General features: G+C 41.5%; 2 protein-coding genes across 4 annotated transcripts in view; one reads left to right on the forward strand and one right to left on the reverse strand.

Moving 5' to 3' along the window:
* Positions 1 to 343: 343 nt before the first annotated feature.
* On the reverse strand, positions 344 to 15610 carry eif4eb (eukaryotic translation initiation factor 4eb). Of its 2 annotated transcripts, XR_013963142.1 has the most exons (8): positions 15561 to 15610; positions 12788 to 12891; positions 8232 to 8327; positions 6111 to 6174; positions 4225 to 4338; positions 3423 to 3562; positions 1504 to 2929; positions 344 to 1290 (listed from the first exon to the last, which is right to left on the reverse strand). XR_013963142.1 is itself a non-coding variant. In XM_080750725.1 (7 exons), the coding sequence occupies exons 1-7, from the start codon at positions 15576 to 15578 to the stop codon at positions 2815 to 2817; spliced, it is 651 nt and encodes a 216-aa protein (XP_080606851.1). In that variant the 5' UTR covers positions 15579 to 15610; the 3' UTR covers positions 344 to 2814. The 2 variants fall into 2 exon arrangements, 1 of the variants encoding a protein (XP_080606851.1); XM_080750725.1 differs by having other exon boundaries at positions 344 to 2929.
* A 2372-nt stretch (positions 15611 to 17982) lies between these two features.
* metap1 (methionyl aminopeptidase 1) overlaps positions 17983 to 21892 on the forward strand; it is a 61927-nt gene continuing 58017 nt past the window's right edge. For both annotated transcript variants that reach the window (XM_080750122.1, XM_080750123.1), the window contains exon 1: positions 17983 to 18129. In XM_080750122.1, coding sequence (XP_080606248.1) covers positions 17992 to 18129 — 138 coding nt within the window. In that variant the 5' untranslated portion in view covers positions 17983 to 17991. The remainder of the gene's footprint in view (positions 18130 to 21892) is intronic.

Genomic DNA, 21892 nt, shown 5'->3' on the forward strand with positions numbered 1-21892 from the left:
GGCCATGGCCTTCATAGCCTCCTTGAAAATCATGTTTTAGGGGGGACAAATCATGGCACTGCGTCTTTAAGTGATGTTCAGGTCTCGACTGAAACCCGTCAGAATCGGGGTTCGATCCCCATCCCTGGACGTGAGCTTGCTATCTTGTCATTTTCAGGGGCACGACGACAACCGCGCACAACTAAGTACAAATCCAGCTTTTAGTGTTTGTGAACCCATTTAGGCCTAGAATTATTGAGTGCTTTAACCAGTGAAAAATAGCAGATATACAAGCTCACAGCGCGGCACTCGGTGCCGCGCTGTGAGCTTGTAGATCTGCTATTTTTGAAAAAGTCGTGAAAATGTGTGCAAATCTTTGAATATATGTATTTTCAAAGCGAACGATTGTAACTCAAATGTTGCTTCTGGGGGGGGTCCCTGGAACTAGATATTTTGAGATGCGGGTCCGTGGCCAAATAAATATAATTTTGGGGGTCCTTCACATGAAAAGGTTTGAGAACCACTGACAAAGTAGTCCCTCAAGAACAGACTAACTGAGCTCCAGTTAAGTGAAAAGGACATTTTCTTTGACGATGGCTATAGCCAGATTGCTGACATAGAAACATAGGTTTTTAAAAAAAAACCTTAGAAGGATTCAAAAGACACTTATAGAATCGGGTCAAAATTCTAATTTTCACGATTTTTCAAAAATAGCAGCTTGAGCTTGTATATCTGCTATTTTTCAATAGTTAAAGCATAAAATAATGATACACAATAATGTGTACCCGTTCTGAATGGGTTAAATGATTCATTTATTCCCCTCCCCCCCCTTCCTCCCCGGGTGGTTCAAGTCCGGGGTTTGGTTTTGTGTTCATATTTGGTAGGTGGTGGTTGAAATGGTTTGGTTTTGTGTTCATATTTGGTAGGTGGTGGTTGAAATGGTTTGCCTCCAGATTGCACGCTACGCAGTCTTTGCAGCAGTGAAGTAAACATTATGCACCAACTATCTCTGGTCCGCAGCATTGGTTCTCCTTAACAATGGGCCACTGTGTACGTGTTGTTTCCTCATTTGAACGGTCGAAAGATGTCTACGCTAGGTGGTTCACAAACTTCAGTTCATTTTATTTGAAGGACCCCCCATAACTCTGAGAGAGTGCAAATGGAACCTGAATGGGCCTGTAAGGGTCCACTTGATTCCATTATGTGTACACTCTCAAGAGTTACAGACCTGTAAGGGTCCATTTGGTTCCATTATTTGATCCTGGACCCCATTTTGAGAACCACCGGTCTGCACTTGAATAAAAAAATAAACTATATATCGTCGTTGTCGGGTGAAAACCTTGTATGTCCAAAACCGTTCGTTTTGCATTTAACATTTTTAAAATGATTTAAACTAGTGTGTGCTTGTAGATCTGCTGTTTTCACTACTTTTGTGCGACGGCCTTGTATGATGAAGCAGGGCTTTACTTGGTGAAAGAACGTACAAATTTGAAACTTGGAGATACAAGGTTTCTGCCCGACAACGACGATATGTTACTTACTACAGATAAATGTTTCATCTTAACTGTAGACCGCATGGTCACGTTCACATGAGGAAAACACACCTACTGTACCATGGCAGAGCATTAAGGAGAACTCCCATCTAGGCCTGTCACAAGTATTACGGTGTCTAATCGCAATTATTTGACATAATCGCAATTATTTTGTCAATCGTTTTCATGTTGAAAAATGTTTATATATTTTGTATCTTTAACATTTTCAAAAATAGTGGAAATAGCAGATCGCGTTGCTTGTAGATCGGTTATTTCCACTGTCAATGTTCTTTTTTTAAGTATAAAGTTGTAGAGAAAGCCCGCAACGCTCCAAATTAAATAAAGTATTTTGGGTCCCCGGCTCAATAATAATAACATGAGGCAAAGAAGCGTTGGCTGAGGAAGACCGACAAGGTCGAAACGCGTACGTTGTTCTCTGTCCAGAGAGGTAAATAAATCATGTGAAAATGGTTTCCTTGTGTGCCTGCTGGCGACTTCTTCTTTGCTTTAAGTATAAAGTTGTCAAATATGTCAGTCATTTCTTTGTATATTATTTAGGTTATGTGTCATATCCGCCATGAGTGTGTGCAACTTACAAGCCAGATAGAAATGTAATTGTCAATGACAAAAACACAATTAAATTAATTGCAATTATCTGAGCGACAATTAACTTAAAGGACCAGGTCACCTCTGGGACAACCAGATCTTATTTCATTGTTGTGTGGGACACGATCAACACAATCCTGAATAATTTTTTTGTGTTCAATTTGTTTTTAGATATGTTAGTATTTCAGCATGCTACAACTGGTCATATGATGCATTTTGCATCATATGAGCAGTTGTAGCATGCTGAAATCGGCTGAAATACTAAAATAACTAAAAACACAGATTGAACACAAAAAATAACTCAGGATTGTGTTGATCGTGTCCCACACAACAATAAAATAAGATCTGGTTGTCCCAGAGGTGACCTGGTCCTTTAACTGAAACTGAAATTAACTGAAAATGTCCATAATCGTGAAAGGCCTACTCCCAATGCTGTGGACCAGAGCTACGCACCGACGACATAAAAACTAGTAGGCACATCATGGTGGGTGCTTTTATAAAGACTAGTAGGCACATGATGGGTGCTTTTATAAAGACTAGTAGGCACATCATGGTGGGTGCTTTTATAAAGACTAGTAGGCACATGGTGGGTGCTTTTATAAAGACTAGTAGGCACATGATGGGTGCTTTTATAAAGACTGGTAGGCACATGGTGGGTGCTTTTATAAAGACTAGTAGGCACATGGTGGGTGCTGGGTCACACCACAAACTTGTTCTTGGTGGTGGAGCCGCTCTTGGTGGCAGTGTCCGCGTGGCACTGGTACCCGATGGTCATCTTCAAGGGGATGCCCAGGCGCTCCTTATAAACTCTCCTGAAGAGCCAGAGACACATGCACGCACGCATTCATTAAATATGCAAGAATGTTGCAATTTCACCCCTCTCAATCAAACCGAGTCAACCGAATTATATGTGAGAATGTGGCCTAAGAATAAATATATTGACAATTTCGGGACTAGTGGAGATCCAGTCGAACCATAATCCTGCTTTATTGAGTGTCACGCTCCAGAAATAGCCGATCTACAAGCTCACAACACAAGCTTGTCGGCATGTTTTCGGCATGCAGCTCTAAACCATGCCTAGCAATGGCATCAAAAAGACATTTTAGTCGACTCAACTGCAGATTTAGTCGACTTATGATATTTAGTCAACTACAACTAGATTAAAACTAAAAGATTTCAGATTACCAAAATGTAACTAAAACTAAATGGAATTTTTATTCAAAAGATAATGAAAAAAAAAACAAGAAAAAGAAAAAGCTGTCAGAATTAACCCACACAGACAGACATACAGTACAGATTTCTCACCCTATGTGTGTGATGGCTTCACGGTTCTCCATGTCTGACGTCCACACGGCGATCTTGTCTCCCTTGGTGCGGACGTTGACCACGGCCCCGCACACCTCGTCACTGTGGTCGTCGAAGGCCTCTCCCACCAGGCACAGCAGCTGCGGGGGCCAAGGCCATTGGACAGGATTGATACGCGTGTCGTGTGATGGGCAAGCTACTTGGCAAATTATTGTTGTTGTTTAAAACCCATTTAGAACGGGTACACATTATTGTGTATCATTATTTTATGCTTTAACAATTGAAAAACTGCAGATATACAAGCTCACAGCGCGGCACCGAGTGCCGCGCTGCAAGCTTGTAGATCTGCTATTTTTGAAAAATCGAGACATTTTGAATTTTGACCCGATTCTATAAGTGTCTTTTGAATCCTTCTAACGTTTTTTGAAAAACCTATGTTTCTATGTCAGCAATCTGGCCAGCCATCGTCAAAGAAAAGGTCCTTTTCACTTAACTGGAGCTCAGTTAGTCTGTTCTTGAGAGACTACTATGTCAGTGGTTCTCAAACCTTTTTATGTGAAGGACCCCCAAAATGATATGTATTTGGCCACGGACCCCCATCTCAAAATATCTAGTTCCAGGGACCACCCAGTAGCAAAATTTTAGTTACAAATGTTCGCTCTAAAAATACATATATTCAAAGATTTGCACACATTTTCACGACTTTTTCAAAAATAGCAGATCTACAAGCTCGCAGCGCGGCACTCGGTGCCGCGCTGTGAGCTTGTATATCTGCTATTTTTCACTGGTTAAAGTGAGTTACCGTCTCCAGCCAGAAGCGGTCCAGGTCCAGCTTCCTCTGCTGCTTGTTGAGAGTGATCAGCCATCGTCCTCCTCGCTTGTTCCTCTCATCCTCCCACATGGGCTCAATGCCGTCCTGCAACAACACCTTGTTCTGTTAGAGCTCCACATGGGCTCAATGCCGTCCTGCATGGACCAGGCACAACAACACCCTGGACTGTTAGAGCTCCATATAACATATATGTTAAGGACGTCCACAATTACAACACCAGAGGCAGCGCCACAGATCACGTTCAAACCCAGAGTCAACTAAAACAAAGGGTCAAACTCGTTCTTCTGCTATACAACCAAAATGTGGAACGCCCTACCGAAGGCCTTAAAGGAGTGTGGTTCCCTATCATCCTTTAAAATCGCCCTGAAAAACCACTTACAGGCGGCAGCCATTCGCAACTGGTAAAAACAAACCTAGCCCAGCCCAGCCTCTCCTGACCCCTCTTTGTATTTAACTACTGTATATATTTTTTGCACTGTTTATTTTATTTTTATTTACTTTTTTCTACTATATCTACTGCATAGTACTGTGTTCTATCCGTCTGTCATTCAATGTTATATATAATGTTATGTTCCTATGGAAATAAGCTTAGTCTTTTCTAGGATCTCTTTTTAGTTGACCTTGTACCAGTGAACTGTACCGTCATGAAACTGTACCTTTTCCTGTGCAAACTTCTAATAAAGTCTTCAATCAATCAATCAATCAATCAATCAGATCTGCCATTATTTGTCAATTTTCACTACTTCTGTGCAACACTCTTTCTCTCTGATTTACAAAGAAAGAAAAACAAAAAAGCATAAAAAAGTTGAACAATGGAAATACGAGGTTTTAGCCGGACATCCATGTTTACTTGTTATGGGAGCTAGGGATGGGACGATAGGAAAGATTCATGTCACGATTATTGTGACCAAAAACGTTGCGATTTACGATATTATCACGATAATCAAAATATCCCCAACATCCATTATCCTGGGGCGGAACATTTTGCCACAGTTGCGACGCATTGTGAGCTTGTAGATCGGCTATTTTTTGGCAAATCATGAAAATTTGAATTTTGACCCGATTCTAAAAGTGTCTTTTGAATCCTTCTAAGGTTTTTTTTGAAAAACCTACAGTATTTTCTGGACTATAAGGCGCACCTGACTATAAGGCGCACTGTCAATGAATGGTCTATTTTCAAACTGTTTTCATATATAAGGCGCACCTGACTATAAGGCGCACATAATAGACACTACCGTTGCGTTATGCATCAAACAGATGGAGCTGTGCTAAAGGGAATGTCAATGTCAATGAATGATCCATATATAAGGCACACTGGACTATAAGGCGCACTGTAGTTTTTTGAGAAAATTAAAGGCTTTTAAGTGCGCCTTATAGTCCGGAAAATACGGTATGTTTCTATGTCAGCAATCTGGCTAGCCATCGTCAAAGAAAAGGTCCTTTTCACATAACTGGAGCTCAGTTAGTCTGTTCTTGAGAGACTACTATGTCAGTGGTTCTCAAACCTTTTCATGTGAAGGACCCCCAAAATGATATTTATTTGGCCATGGACCCACAGCTCAAAATATCTAGTTCCAGGGACCACTCAGAAGCAAAATTTGAGTTACTAACGTTCGCTCTAAAAAATACATAATAATATTCAAAGATTTGCACACATTTTCACGACTTTTTCAAAAATAGCAGATATACAAGCCACGCTGTGAGCTTGTATATCTGCTATTTTTCAACAGTTAAAGCAGTCAATAATCCTAGGCCTAAATTGGTTAAATCTCCACAATACGATTATTGTGAGTGTTTTTTTTTTATCGCGATAAACAATAATAGCGATTATCGTGCCATCCCTAATGTGAACGCACCTTAAAGAGGGAATAGTCACATCCTGTGATGAGGTTGCTGGACAGCTGGATGTGGTTGTAGAGTCTACAATAGAAACAATGAACACAAGCTGTGGTTGGAGAGACCAGTTGTGGCAAAAAGTACTCAAATGTTTCACTTAAGTAAAAGTATCAATAATAAAACGACATTGTAAAAATGCCCTGTTACAAGTAAAAGATCAGTATTCAAAATGTTCTTGAGTAAAAGTACAAAAGTACTCACATTAAAACATACTTAAAGGAGCTATAGTCAACTTTTTCATTGTAGGGCCGACACTTTGTTTACATCCTAGTCTATAGACTAGAATGTAAACAAAGTGTCGGTCTGACAATGGCCAAAATGATTATTGTATCATTATTTTACGCTTTTTGTGGTCATTTTTGAATAGAAACACATATATGAAGCTTATTTTTTTATCAAATATTTTCGAAACATTATTTGTATTTTAGCATCCATTTTTCAAGAAAAAGTTGACTATTTTGCAGAACATTACAAGTTTCCAAATGTATATACAGTAATTGCATTGAAAATAGCCCTAACTCTAACCTATTGAGTTCAAGTCTAGCACTGAACAGTAGTGTGCATTATGCTTCCTGCCTGCAGTGTCTAAGCATTAGGGATGGGTCTGCGATACTTTTAATGGTATCGATTGCATGACGTCGATACTATCGGGTATCGGTTCACGTAAAAACGAACGATACCTCGTTTCGATACTCTGGAACGCACCCAGAGCAGTTAAACTTAAATAAAAAATATCGAAAAAGGTACCGAAAAGGGTATCGTATCTATTCCCAGGTATCGAAAAAGCAAGGTATTGTATCGATTCAAAGGTGAACGATACCCATCCCTACTAAGCATCCAGCGGCCTGTGGAGTGAGTGTCTGCATGGTGCTATAAGCAGAAGCCTGGTGGTCTATAAACATAATGAAACATTTTGTTCACAAGCTCACAATGCGTTGCCATACGCATTCACAGGTGTTACCAATGATACTAATTAAGGCTCTGTTCCGTTTAGTGTAGCACATTGGTTCTCAAATGTTAAAATTTCAAGGACCGCCATCATTCTGAGAGTCTAAATATTACCAAAAGGGGCCCTGAGTCCTTACAGGTCCTATTGGTTCCATTTGTACTCTGAGTTACACACCCCGAAGGCACCATCTGGAACCCCTGGACCACACCTTGAGTAGCAGTGTTTGCAGTGAGCTAGAGGTGGGACGTTCGCGAACGAATCGAGTCTTTTGAACGGCTCTTTGAAATGAACGATATGATTCGGTTCACAGTAGGGAGCCGTTCCTTTCTAATGAACAGTGGTGGGAAGTAATAATATCAATACTGCAATCAAGTAGAAGTTTGGAATGTTAATGTACTTGAGTAAAAGTAATAAAGTATTTGTATCAAAATGTACTTAAAGTAGGCTATACCCATATTAGAACGTACTCATTATACAGAATGTCCTGTGTAAATGTCCTGAGTAAAATGTAGAAAAATCATTTGAAAATAGCCGATCTACAAGCTCACAATGCGTCGCAACGTGACACATTGTGAGCTTGTAGATCGGCTATTTTCAAATGGCAGGTATGTAACCTATGTATGTCAGAAATAAATGTATAGGGTTGAAGTTATTTGTAATTATAATCAAAATCTACAAAGTAACTAGTAACTCGAATGAGCCAGTCTTTTGAACGGCTCTTTGAAAGGAACGGATCCCAGAAATCCGGCTCACTTCAAAGAGCCATAAATCCCATCTCTGCAGCGAGCCAACATGACACAATATCACCACCCTGACTCTGTTTGACCAGAACGGAACAATAACATTCATTAGTATCATTCAAGGGTCTCCAAAGTGTTTAGGCCAAGGACCCCTTAGTTGAGAGAGAGAAGAAGCCCCACAACCTGTCAATAGATTCCATATACTTTCATCGTTTGACAGCACAATCATCAGTGTATTTTGGAATCATGTAAATTTGTTTTCACCAAACCTCTTTGCCAAAAATACAAGCTCAGAACTGCGAGGCGGTGTGAGCTTGTAGATCTGCTATTTTTGGCTAAACTTTTCCGAATAGAGCCCATTATCCACAATGAGAGGCAGGTTAGACTCTTACGCCCAGAAGTCTTCCACTGTGTCGAACTTGGAGATGACTCGCAGGTTGTCCTGCCACGATTTGGTCTTGTCATTCTTGAAGAACCACAGAGACCATCTGGAGACAGTGGAGAGAGAGGTAAACAACACTCATTAAACAGTAACACCATGGTAAAACAAAGCTAATTATAAGACCGTAAGCCACAGAGCAAATAAGGAACTTATATGGCTGATAGCCTGGCACATGCACACTTCAATAAATCATGCTTAGTCACTCAGGATGTCTAGTAGTGATGCGCGGGCCGACCCGGTGCCCCCACCCGCCCGCCAACCCGCCCGCGTGCGGGTGGGTGGGTCAAGGTTTGAGACTCAAAATTGGCGGGCGGCGGGCGGGCGGGTTATCACCACTCTCATGTGCAAAAAATAAATAAGAATAATCACCTGTTCTTATTTGCCTTTTATTCTTAATAAGAGTAGTCCTATAAGAATAAGAATATAATGTTTGAATACGAGCATGAGCGAGCGAGCATGTTTTAAAATGCGCCAGAGAGGAGCGAGGTTTCTCCTCCGCTCCTTGGTGCGAGGACCGTCCCAATTCCGCTCCTGTTGGGCCCGCGAACCGCATTTTGCCAACATTTGACACAACGTGAGCACAGCAGAAGAATGCACAAACAATTCAGCAGGATTTCACTTACCGTATGTGTCTCTGTCATCCACACAAGTCCGTTTATAGCTAAATACTTTGTGTCGGGTAAGTTATAGACTATAACCAGCCAGTCAACGGATACGATTTGAAACACAACTTTCGCAAGTGAGACGGATTTTTTGACTGAATGAACCAACCACGCTCGCCTCGAGAATTAAAAAAAGTATAAAAGCTATTTGAGATGTTTATAGATTAGAATCTTTACACACCTGCTCCCAAATAATTAATTATATAATTCCAGTTCACTGCGCATATATTATGTAGGTCATTTCAATTAAGCTCTCGCACTCAATTGTGTCAGCGCTCGTCTGAAAAGAGTCGAGCAGCTCCCGCCTCCCTTAGTTTAAACTAGGTTATAAAATGACATATAGGCTATATAGAATAGATTTTCAGCCAAGAAGTGAATGAAAACGTAGGCCAGTGCTTTCTTATTGTCCATGCTGGATTATTATTTCTTCAAATTGACTGCATCCATCCTGGATCACACAATAAGAGGTAACATCCAGGTCTTTATTATCCATCATGCTTTCAAATCAAACAAAGTAATCACTCATAGGCCTATGTGTGATGTGTGAGACCAAGTTTAACATCTTAAACATCACATGCTGCGCATCCAAAGTCAGCCGCCTCTCCTCCTCTTTCTCTCCTCCTCCTGTGTGTCTCCGCTCTCATATAGGCTACTAAATTGAACAGCCTTTCGGACTTTAAGTCACTCGGACTTTAAGGCCATCGGAAAATCACCATGCGCCCACCTCGAGTCGCTCCCATGATCCCATCTCTCCAATCTGGTGAATCAATAACCAACAGAATGTAATATTGTCCGTCTTTTGCTGTCTGCGCTGTATAAATATGATTGACATAAAACCTGAAACGCCATTCTTCCCCGACGATGCCCCAGAGAGAATGAACGTCTTTGAATGAATGTCTTTTAGGCTAAACCCCAATTTGAACAACACGTTTGTTTATTTAGCCCATGACAATATTGTGCTACTGTAAACCTTTCTGTAAAGCGACGTTGGGTACTTAGAAGAGCCGTATACAGATGAGCTATTCTGGAGATGATATTAGGGCTGTCTTCGACACAGGATTTATGAAGTCGATTCGAGTCGCGGGGGTTAATCCGACGCGTCGACGAATCGTTTTATAGTCTACTTTGTGTAAAAAAAAAAAGAAAAAAAAAGTGTTGCTTTAAACCACGTCAACATAATAGAATAATACATTAAGAGATGAATTGAATACACAGTGTTTTCGGTGATATCGGTGCGCGAGCACAAATGTTATCTGCATAGCAGTGTACAACCATAGAGTTATAACACACCGTTAAAACAAATAAAACATCTCCGCTGTTTCAACTCTGCCCCGTCTCTCTGCACTGTCTGCAGCGTGCAGTAGAGATGAGACATTCGCGAACGATTCCGCTCTCTTGAACGGCTCTTTTAAATGAACGATGGGATCCAGTCCGCAGTCGCGGGACACAGAGCACTGGCAGAGTAATGAGTCAGTGTCGAGAACGGATTAATTTCAGAAACTGATCATAAAAAGGTGGAGGCACAGCTCCCGCTTGAGCCAGGAGTGTGGACATGTCATGGACGCAAACACAGCGAAACACAATCATTCATCATGGATTACAACACTGGAACAATTCAGAAGCACTTTAATTAGAAAATGTAACTTGTAGCCTACACTTGTGTATGTTAATTTGACTTCAGAAGATTGTTTACTACTTCGTGGACGCGCGTTTGTGCTGTGGCAGGTTATTTAATATGGGATTTTGACAGCGTGCTTCCTCCTCTTAACGGAACACTGTCCCGGCTCTGAATGTTTTAACGAAGCGGCGGTTCTGAACCGTTCTGGCCGTTCCGTCTCACTTTCAACCCGACGCTGGTGCGAGACAATAAATAACTGTTCGCCAATTGCTACTTCTCATTGGAAGTACATGACACCACACCAGTCCAGCAGTGCACCGCAGTACTGGCAGTAGTAGGCTATAACTGGTGATATAAAAAATATATATATTTTCGCTTCGACTCAAACAATTGGCGTCGATTCCCGGGGCTTAAAACGACGCGTCGATTCGTCGATTTTTAGAAGACACCCCTAGATGATATACCATCTTTTTTTTAAATGCGGGTTGCGGGGCGGGCGGATTCGTTGATTTGTATATTGTTCTGCGGGGCGGGCGCGGGCGGGTTACGTTTCGTGCGGGCTGTGGGTCGTGCGGGTTATGAAAAAAACCTGACCCGCACATCACTAATGTCTAGGGCTTCTACTGGCTCTCCTGGGTGAAGACCCGCCCTCGCTGCTCTTCCAGCCAATAGCATTCGTTTCCGGTTGCTTTTCGGAACCGGAAGTTCCAACATGGTGGATTTTAATTCACCGAAAAAGTGCCTTCAAAACGGTAAAAATAGGTCACTTTTTCCCCCCAGTATATGGCGGGGAATTTTGGCCCCCCCAAAATAAATCTTAAAAAAAGGAAAGAAAAAAAGGTTATTGACATTTGAAATTACGGAATTATTCAGTATTAGCTGCTTTGGGGAAATGTAAGCTGTTCATTAGCATTTTTGGCAAGTCTGGCACGTAGTCGGTAGGGTGTGTGTGTGTGTGTGTGTGTGTGTGTGTGTGTGTGTGTGTGTGTGTGTGTGTGTGTGTGTGTGTGTACGTGCGTGTGTACTGTGTACGTGCGTGTGTGTGCGTGCGTATGTGCATCCCTGGGAAAAAAATACTCTTACTATTCGTACTAAACAAATGTAGCTCTTCAAAATGGATATAAATGTAATATACTCATTCATAACGCCCAGACACTGTAATCCCCTTGGTGTTCACATTCACAGATGGTATCCTTTGACATCATAACTGGAGTAAACTTTTCAACTTTGCAAGAGTTATGGCTGCCAATGAAATATTAGCCCTACAAGGAATTTAGAGCAAGGGTTCACAATAGAACTGGGATTCGGGCTGATTTTATCAGCCTGAAGCCTGAATGTTACCGAAAGCTTTATGTCCTACCCGAATCGAAGTCCCACCATTAATTATTAATATGCACAACATGTCGTAGGCTACTGTATATCAACAATATGACCCACCTCAATCGAAGCCCGACCTCCAATTAAGCAACCTTGTCCAACCCGAGCACGGCCCGTTGGTGCCCGACGGTGCCCGAGCGGTATCCCAGCTCTAGTTCACAAACGTTTTCAGCTCCAAAATGTCCTAATGCAAATAGTGAAAATAGCCAAGCTCACAACGCGTTGAATCATGACACGTTGTGAGCTTGTAGATCGGCTATTGTCACTATTTGCTTTTGTTTTAATGTATGGAATTATTTTATATATATATATTTTTTTTTTTACATTCTGATCAACAATGTCACATTACGTCGTATTACGGCACATGGTGACCTATTTTCATGATGTTTGTACAACACCATCGTACAACAAAGTATTAAAGGTAGGGATATTAAGTGATATTTTTTGATTAAAGCTAAAAGTTTTTATCCGTGTGAAACGGTCAGGCTAAATTAATTACGGTGAAATGAATTAATCTCAAAATTAATGTATTTATTGAAATGAATGTTCGAACCGTGCTCGAACCGGACCTTTAGTTCGGTTTCGGGTCAAAGTATGGACAGGCCTTGAGAGGTGTTTTACTAATGGAGAATATTATGTGTTTTATTTATGAAGAGGTGTTTTACCAACGAGAGGTGTTTCATTCATGGAGAATAGTAGGTGTTTTATTTATGGAGAGGTTGTTTTATGAATGGGTTTTATACACAGTATGGAGAGGTGTGTGTTTTGTTTTATTAATGGAGAGGTGTTTTATGAATGAGTTCCTTCATGAATGAGAAGGTGTGTTATGAATCTTCCATGGAGTCTCACCGGTTCTGCAGAGGGTGTTTGATGTATTCTTCAGGGCTCACAACTTCTTGTCCAGTCTCCTCTTGTCCTTCCTCTTGGTGTGTGGGGGGAGTCGGGTTGCTTTCCTGAACAACACAAGGCCATGTTGGTGTCAAGCTTGGGTAAAGAACGGTACAAGATGGGACGATAATCATTATTATTGTTTATCATGACCAAAAAAAACACTCACAATAATCGTATCGTGGAGATTAAAATTTATCGTGAAATTGTCCTCCTTCATGCACTGGGATCAATTCACCTTTTATTTGCTGAGCTGCATATCTGGTCCCATTTAAACCTTCTATAATTGGTAAAACGGACCTGGAAATAACATACTTGATACAGTCTTTTTTCCACTCTCTAGTCTACCAAATCTCTTTGCGGCGTGTTTGTGAGCTTGTAGATCTGCTATTTTCTGTCAAACGTTCTGCCCCATGCAGGATAATGGATGTTGGGGATATTTTGATTATCACAAATGTTTTTTTTTTTTTTTTTTTGCAATAATCGTGACATGACATTTTCATATAGTCCCATCCCCAACAGAACATTACTGGAGCTGTCACCACCCACATGTAACGTGGTGTCCCGGTTCTTGGACATTTGGCAAACTGTGTAAATGAGCCGAAAAGCTTACTAGGATCTCCTTTTAGTTGACCTTGTACCTGTGAACTGTACTGTCATGAAACTGTACCTCTTCCTATGCAAACTTCTAATAAAGCCTTCAATCAATGAATCAATGAATCAATCAGCCTCCTCTGATGAAAACAATAAATACAAAATGGACAACCCTACTCTACACCAAATCTGTCACCAAAGCTCACACCCCCATGTTGTGACACGTTGAGAGCTTTACTCGATAGGACAAGTGCGTAGCCGTAGAAAGCCAACGCATAGACCAAAAAGAAAAGTTACGTGTAAAATTACAAGTGTGATTCGAGTTGCGGTTGGTTGCTTAAGTTGGACAAAATGTGGACAATATGTTTTCCCAAATATGCATATGACTGACGTCTGACACCATAGATGTCTTATGTTATAGACCACATGATTCAAAGAATAAATAACGCACATCCTCCGCTCTTCGGTACTGAGCTATAACTGCCAACGCAGTAAGTAATACTAGGAACAAAGAAGGTAGCTCGCACTCACTTTTTGGTCAATACATTCTGGAGTGACCAAAAAGTGAGTGTGAGCTACCTTCTTTGTTCATAGACCACATGAGACTCACACAATATGTCCATATATGGGCATTCCAAGCTATGGGCTCAATTCATATTGATGACATCAGGGATCTCCATATATGGGCATACAAGGGACAAGGACGGAATGTGATGTCACAATGTGATGTCATAAGAATGTGATGTCATAGGTCAGCTATAGACATTGAGGCGTTACTCACAGACAAGATACGGACAAGATACAGACAAGATGTGACGGTTTTCATAGTTAACTGTGACCTATGGTCGCAATAATAACAACAACAACAACAACAACCACACTAATAATGATGATGATGATGATGATGATAATTTAATTATATAATACATTTCTGATCTTGTCTGATTATATATGATTACATTAGACAAGAGACAACAGTTATTCAACTTGGGTAAGGTTTATACTGGCTGTTCCTGACATGAAGTTTCTAATAGACAGGCAATAATAAAGCCATTATTATTATTATTACCCATATTAATAATAATAATAATATTAGTATTCGTATTATTATATAAATAGGCTATCCATATAAGTTTTAAAATGACATGAGTGCAGCTGTTACTATGATGCCATGGCTTATTGTAACCTATTCTTTTATAACTCTATGGTTGTAACATGGTTTCATTACTTGACAAGTTCATAAGAACAAACACGTTGTAATTCAACAGCTGTTAGCGCGTAGCTAACCGTGAACTTAAACCTCGCGTCACTTTTCTCACAGTAACTTGTGTTAAGCCATGGTGTCTTTTCACTAGTCAGAACTCATATCCGGTCTAGAGCCCGCCTCCTGTATCCGGTTATTTCCACGCACACATTGCTTGCTCGCAAACAAAACGGCTTCTTCCTTTCTAGACCGGATCTGCAAACGGCAAAGCATATGGAGCCCCAGCCCCAGGCGCTCTTCAGCAGTGGTGGATAAGGTACTCAATGTCTTTACTTGAGTAAAAGAAAAATCAGTGAGTAAAACTATTAATACTGCAAAGTAGAAATAAAAGTCCAGATTTCAAAATGTACTGGAGTGAAAGTACGAAGGTATTGGCATAAAAATGTACTTAAAGTACCAAAAGTAAAAGTACAGAATGTTTGAAAATAGCCTAGGTATAAAATAGGGCTAGAGTGGATTAATGTATGTTTTATAATATTATAATTTATATCTGCAAAGTAACTAGCTAAAGTTTTCAAATAAATGCAGTGGCGCAAAAGTAAATATTTGGATCCGAGATGTAGTGGAGTAGAAGTAAAAGTACTGGAAATTGGAAATACTCAATTAAAGTACAAATACTTCAAAAAAGTACAGTACTTAAGTAAATGTACTTAATTACTTTACATCACTATTTGGACAGGGGGTCGTGGGCTGGCAGAGTAGTAAAAAAAAGAAAGAAGGAAAAAAAAGTTGTAAATAATCATTAATAATAATTAATAATGTTATTATTTAATGTGTTTAGTTGGTATACAGTAACTTTGATGTGTGTGTGATGGCGCAGAGGTTATAAAACGTAATGTTTGATGTTTGCTGTGTTCTGTAAGTGAAAGTTCTCACCGGTCCGGCGGTCGCCATCTTTCACAGCCTGACGTGTACGTCCTTCGCACGACGGTGTCGCGCGTGGAAAAAAAATAGCAGATCTACAAGCCCACGAGGCGTCGTGTCCGCGGCGGCTTTTAGGGCTTTTAGATTAGTTGTTTTTCGACGCGCGACACCGTCCTATGACGGAACACAAACGGGGGCGTCACCAATGTGAGTTGGGAACGTCGACGTTGATTGGACAAAACCATACCCACCTGACGGTTTGACTGTGCATGCGCAAGTGTCTCATGGTACTTTTTGTACCATAAAATTATTGTTTTCAGGCACGCACCAAACTTGGAGAGTCAGACTTCTAGTTTAAAATTGCCTTCTTAATTCTAAACATATAAATACTACTACTACTACTACTACTACTATTACTACTAGGCCTACTACTACTACAATATAATAATAATAACAATAATAATAATAATATTAAACCTTATTTATAGAGCACATTTCAAAACAAGGTTACAAAGTGCTTTCCAATGGCGGAATACAATACAGTGCAATGAAATGAGATAAGACAACAGTAAACAGTAGAATTTAAAAGGTAAAAAAAAAAAAAACTAAATAAGAGAAGTAAAACAAAATCATCCATCCATCCATCTTCAACCGTTTATCCGGAATTGGGTCGCGGGGGTAACAGTTCCAACTGAGATTTCCAGATTTCCTCATCCCGATACTGAGGCGTTCCCAAGCCAGTTTTTCCACTGCAGCGTTGTGAGCTTGTAGATCATTTATTTTCACGATGTTTTCCTCTTTCTTACGCAATATTTGACAATTTGGTATTAAAAAGGTCTTAAAAGTGATTACATTGTGCAGTTACCCTGTATACACTATACCAGCGGTTTGAGGAAAATCAGTACACTTGGTAAAAACTAATTGTATTTAAAAATACGGACTAATACATTAAACAAGGCTTCCGGACAGGTCGCATACATCTTGCAGAACTTCTCCGGAAGCTATATTTCGCATTTATGCATGTGTAGAGCCGCAATAGCAGTTTTGCCGACCATGCCCCCGACCTGTCTGACAAGTCGGTAAGAAGCTTCTGCCGTCGCCCCAACGTCACAATGCGAAAGTCTCTGCAGAATGCGTCTTAATGTAAGGCTAAAGGCCTTTCCATACTTTGACCGAAACCGCCGTTTTCGGTCAAAAGGTCCTTTTCTACCATAAAATTATATCCCTCGGGACTTCTGAAAAGCATTGGACCAAACGAGAGTTCGGAAATGTGCACGTCGGAAAACACAACTCACCGAACATTTCGGTCGAAGTATGGAGAGGCCTTAACTCATGTGAAGTTTACCAATCCACCAATCCTCAAGATTTTTGGACATATGCCCGTTTATGCCCATCGGATTGGCTACGGGCATAGACGGCCCTTCTCGTGGCCCTTATCCACAAGTTTCCGCGGGAGTTTACTGGAGACTATAAGGACCAAACTTCCGGGTTTAACAGCAGACATACAAGCTCACGTCGCGTCGCAGATGCAACCCGTTGTGAGCTTGTAAATCGGCGGCGGAAGATCGATGCAGACGTTTGCGCAATGCACTATGGGGCGTAGGAAACTCGTGGATATATGGCCTGGGACGTGAACTGGGTGACGTCATCATCACCCGGTTGATGACATCACTCTGTGTTTTTTTTTTTTTTTTTTTTTTTTTAATAAATCTTTATTCAAACATCATGACGTACAGTTAACAAGACAATACGAAACAGACAATACAGTACAGTACAACACAACACAAAAGACAAGTTATCAATACATCAATATAAAACAAATCATAGCCAGGGGGAATTACTAAACGAAAATATTAAAATGTGAACACAAAAGAGTCGTTTTTTCAGCCTTCTTATTTTTTGAGTCACGAATTGTTTGAATATAGTACTGCTTGGCTTCAATCTCAAATACCATGAATAATGGCTTAGAGTGACTAAATTTAGAACACATTTTGGAAAGATGTATCTCGTTTTATTGTTGATAATATTGACCCTGACTTTAATCTTTATTGGCAGAATGTGCTGTTTGGCTATGATAGTAATTGTAACAAGAAAAGACATGAGGTATTTATAATTAATTTAATAATAATTCTGGCCAAATTTCATATCCATCACTCTGTGTTACTTCAAGGGTTTTCCCTTTGGATGACGTCACCGTGTGTTTTCTCAAGGGTTTTCCCATCTTAGATTTTCCATAATTTATATAGGCCTATAGATTATTATTATTTTCTTCTTATTTTGAATCCATGAAATTTACTGTAGTAGGGCCTACAGTAAATTGCATAAAAAAAGATACTAATAATAAAATAAAATAAAAACGGGGTAAAAACTACCCCATGCCACCAGCCACCCTCCCCTCCTCCTCCTCTGCTGGTAGAGGCAGGGCAGGCCAGGCATAGGCAGCATGGCGAACACCAGCAGCGACGCAGAGCAGCAGCAACAGCCGAGAGAATGCGAGACGGAGGGCTGCGGCAAGGAGGCCAAGCTGCAGTGTCCCACCTGCATTAAGCTGCACATACCGGGCTCCTACTTCTGCTCGCAGGTCCGTGTCTGTGTGTGTGCTATAATTATTATTCATATTTTTACATTCTGTTTTCATTTCTGTCATAACAACGCATCATAACCCGACCACCAAGGCCCCGGCGGCGGCGGCAGCGCTGCTGCTCCAATACATTTACAGTTAACACACCCATCCACCGTGGTTCGCCTTTTAAAGAAAATGCGTCGCACGTCCGGTGTAGAGCGGATACGGAAACGCGCCGGCGTTTTGCGACGCTTGTGTACGCGGGGAGATGAGCGGATGCGGTGGGCGGGCGTTAGACCGGATGCGAGAAGCGAGCGGCAAATGGGGTCAAAGCACGTTTTCCACCGGCGCTGAAGTGAAGTGAAGCCATAGACCAGACAGGCTCGCTCGCTAAAAAGCAATGAAAGATAAAATGACAGATCTACAAGGCAAACAACGCTGTTAGCTTGTAGATCTGTCCTTTTCCTGAGTGGGGGTGGGCGAGCCATAGTAGAGCCGTTTTGGTTAACTGGTTAGCCGCTGCTATAATGGCAAAACTCCACTTAACCTCAGCAGCGCCGGTGGGTTATGCCCACAACGGTTACCCAGTCGAATTCGGTAGCTCTGGCTTTCTGACAGGCGTCTAGCAGATATGCAAGGCGGTTTAGGAGTAGAGCGCTCGTTTTCGCCTGGCAGGTTTCGGCAGGTTAGCTACACACCAGCATTGGCAGGTTAGCATTTCACCAGGTTAGTATTCACTAGCGCTAGTTTTACTAAGGTTAGGATTAGGGTTAGAGTTAGGGTTAAGGTCAGGGTTAGGGTTAGGTTTGGGTTTAGGTTTTGGTTTTGGTGCACCTCTGCCGCGGTCCAAGTGACTACAATGGAGCGCTCCCTACCTCCCAATCACAAGCTTGGGTCCTAAACCATGTCCTAAACCGCCTTGCGTATCCACTAGACGCTTCTGACAGCCGTCGGCGACACAGGATACGATGGGTCACCAGTGTCGGCGTGGCAGCAGCGCCTGGCCATGGGAGTCTGGGGCTCTGCTTTCTTTCTTTTCTCCTTTTCTGTCTTCTCTGAGCAGATGTAACGCTGCTCCCCAGACAGACACACAGCCAGTCAGACACCTCAGAGAGGGTGTGAATAATTTGTTTGGATTTGATCCCAATGGCTTGTAATGTTAAACTAAAGTGTAAAAGTTTTATGTGTGAGTGAGCCGAGGACAGCCAAACTCCATGCTCTTGTCTCTCCATGCCCCAGGCTCCTGTTTCCTGCTGGCTGCGACAGATATTTTTACTCCCATTTGCTGACTCTGCTCATGTGTGTGCGTGTGAGTGTGTGCGTGTGTGTGTGTGCGTGCGCGCGTGTAAAACGTATGCAACAGTTAGCCTAATACATTTCCATATGTATGGGAACCATAGAGTTATAATAAGTAGGATGGGAACGTTGATTTGTTCACATGACGAGTGAGGTTGTCACAATCATAAATCTTTTCACTTCACTATTGTCATACAAATGTGTGATCATTGATTCAATTGTGTTTTTTGGCATTGAACATTGGAAGTAAAACTTAGAATTCTCTCTGGCGTGTAGGATTCGTAAAGCAAAACTAGACTGCACTGTCGAGGTGCCACCTTGGCGGCCTGTGCACTCGTGGCCAAGATTTTGCCTACTTCTGCGCCAGCAGAGCGTGCCATTTTGACTTCACCAAGAACGCTGGTCCCTCATTGGCTGTTGATGGTGACGTCACCAAGAATGCTGCTCCCTGATTGGCTACGGGCTTAAACAAAGTATATAGAAAGAGTTTGTTGAAAGAAATTGCAACGGTGTGATGCGAGAGTGCGGTCTAGTCAACACCACCAACTCCAGACTTCAGAATTGCTGCCCTCCGCATCCACCTGTCTAGCATTGGGGTCTAGAGCAGGGGTCTTCAACGTTTTCAGTCCAAGGACCCCTTTGAGAGAGAGATGAAGCAGGGACACTCTCAACCTTTTCATAGATTCCATATAGTTTCGTTTGACAGCACAGTTATCAGCATATTTTGGAATCATGCCAATTTGTGTTTTCAGATATTTAACCACTTGAACTCAATACTTGTCTTTTCACTCTTTACTTAGTCTGCTCATTTTCTCCTCTACACCAAAGCTCTTTGCCGAAAATAGCCGATGGCGTTGTGAGCTTAAGTTGTAGATCTGCTATTTTTGAATAAAGTTCTCCGAATATGGACGCTAGGGTTCAAGTGGTTAATATAAAAAAGGAGAAAAATCACACAAAGATTTGGAGGACCCCCTGTTGAAGACCCCTGGTCTAGAGCTCTGTAGTGTTGTCGCACCGCAGTTTGTCTACATAGTTGTTGGTGGACCTCTTTTCACTTCATGTTGGTTCCCACAGTGTCACTCTCACTATAGTGACGCTGGCGCAGTGCCCAGCCAGCCTCTCATCCTTCTGTCTCTGACCTTGTCTGTGACCCATGGCAGGTCCCCGTTGAGTAGTCTCGCGTGGCCAGACTGTTGACTCGGCGATTTGCAAATGCTCCCGTCATACAGTCTGGAATAACGTAAGAAGAATGATGAGTACCCGCTTAAAGTGGAAGTGAAGCCTCCTCCTCACTTGGTTTCCGTCTCACATCGCGCACATTTATCGTGATATACAGTAAATAAAAATCATCTAAGAATATTTAGCTTGCTGCTTAGCAGAAATGACATTTACAATATATTTTCATGAACGGAAATGCCAGCTTCCATTACTCGCCGTTCAGGAGCTGTAGTTCCAGACTCTCTCTATATCATTCAGAGATTGTGGAATAGTTGTCTGTCTGTTTAACAGTATGACGAACACATAAGAACAACAGTGACAACAAGTGACCTGTCATATAAGGCAGAGAAGATTTTGGACCTAGAACAATAGCGTGTTGCCTAACTATAGCAACAACTAAAGTTTTTGTCTGAGAATTTAAATATAATCATAATTTGTCTGAAATCTAATTTTGTTCAAATAAAATGGTGAAAGATCGTATGGTGAACCCAGTATCGTGAATCATAATATGGAATCGGTTACATTGAGTGAATTATGACATCCCCATTTACAGTACTACGGGAGCCTTGAAGAGGGTGGTCCCCAGTACAAATTGGTAAAAGAATAAGAATAATCTTGAAAAACTTAACTTTAAACTGGCCTCCTGAAAAATAATCTGTCAGAAAACAATATTGGGAATTAGATATCAATTCCTCTTCAAATGAGGGCTAACACACCGCCATAGTTTTTTCCTCTGTAAATATAACTATTGCATTTGCTGATGGCTTGTATTTATGTGGACATATTCTATGCTCTGTTGATGAATTGAATGCATAGGGCCACAATAGAAACTAGAACTGCACTCTGTCGAGGTGCCAACATACATGTCCTACTTGTGCGCCAGGAGAGCGCGCCATGAGGTGCGCTCACCACTGGCATCACCACTGGCGATGCCAGTGACATCACCACTGGTATCACCAGGAATGCTGGTCCCTCATTGGCTGTTAATGATGACGTTGCCAGAAAATGCTGGTCCCTGATTGGGCTACAGGCTTAAACACAGGCAGACACCAATTATGTACACACGTACGTACATGCAGAGCCTTCTACCTACGGAGAGTTGCGTCGTGGGGCCACTTCATGGGGCCAGGTCTTCTACGCACACATCTATTGGCGTATAGTGACAAACGGCGAACCGGAAGTTTACAAAATGCATTGAAGTCTATGAGGTGTAAAGTGACAATGAACCACGTGACCAGCGCTGTTTCTGACCCCGCAGTGGCAGGAC

This window comes from Nannobrachium achirus (genome assembly GCF_963921795.1).
Source record: "Nannobrachium achirus genome assembly, chromosome: 20".
Classification (NCBI taxonomy): domain Eukaryota; kingdom Metazoa; phylum Chordata; class Actinopteri; order Myctophiformes; family Myctophidae; genus Nannobrachium; species Nannobrachium achirus.

Excerpts from the sequence above, each read along its gene's own strand:
- eif4eb (XM_080750725.1), bottom strand. Across the intron at positions 4,339-6,110 it reads GTGACTATTCCCTCTTTAAG|GACGGCATTGAGCCCATGTG; the intron begins GTGCGTTCACAT and ends GTGTTGTTGCAG. Across the intron at positions 3,563-4,224 it reads ACCGCTTCTGGCTGGAGACG|CTGCTGTGCCTGGTGGGAGA; the intron begins GTAACTCACTTT and ends TGGCCCCCGCAG.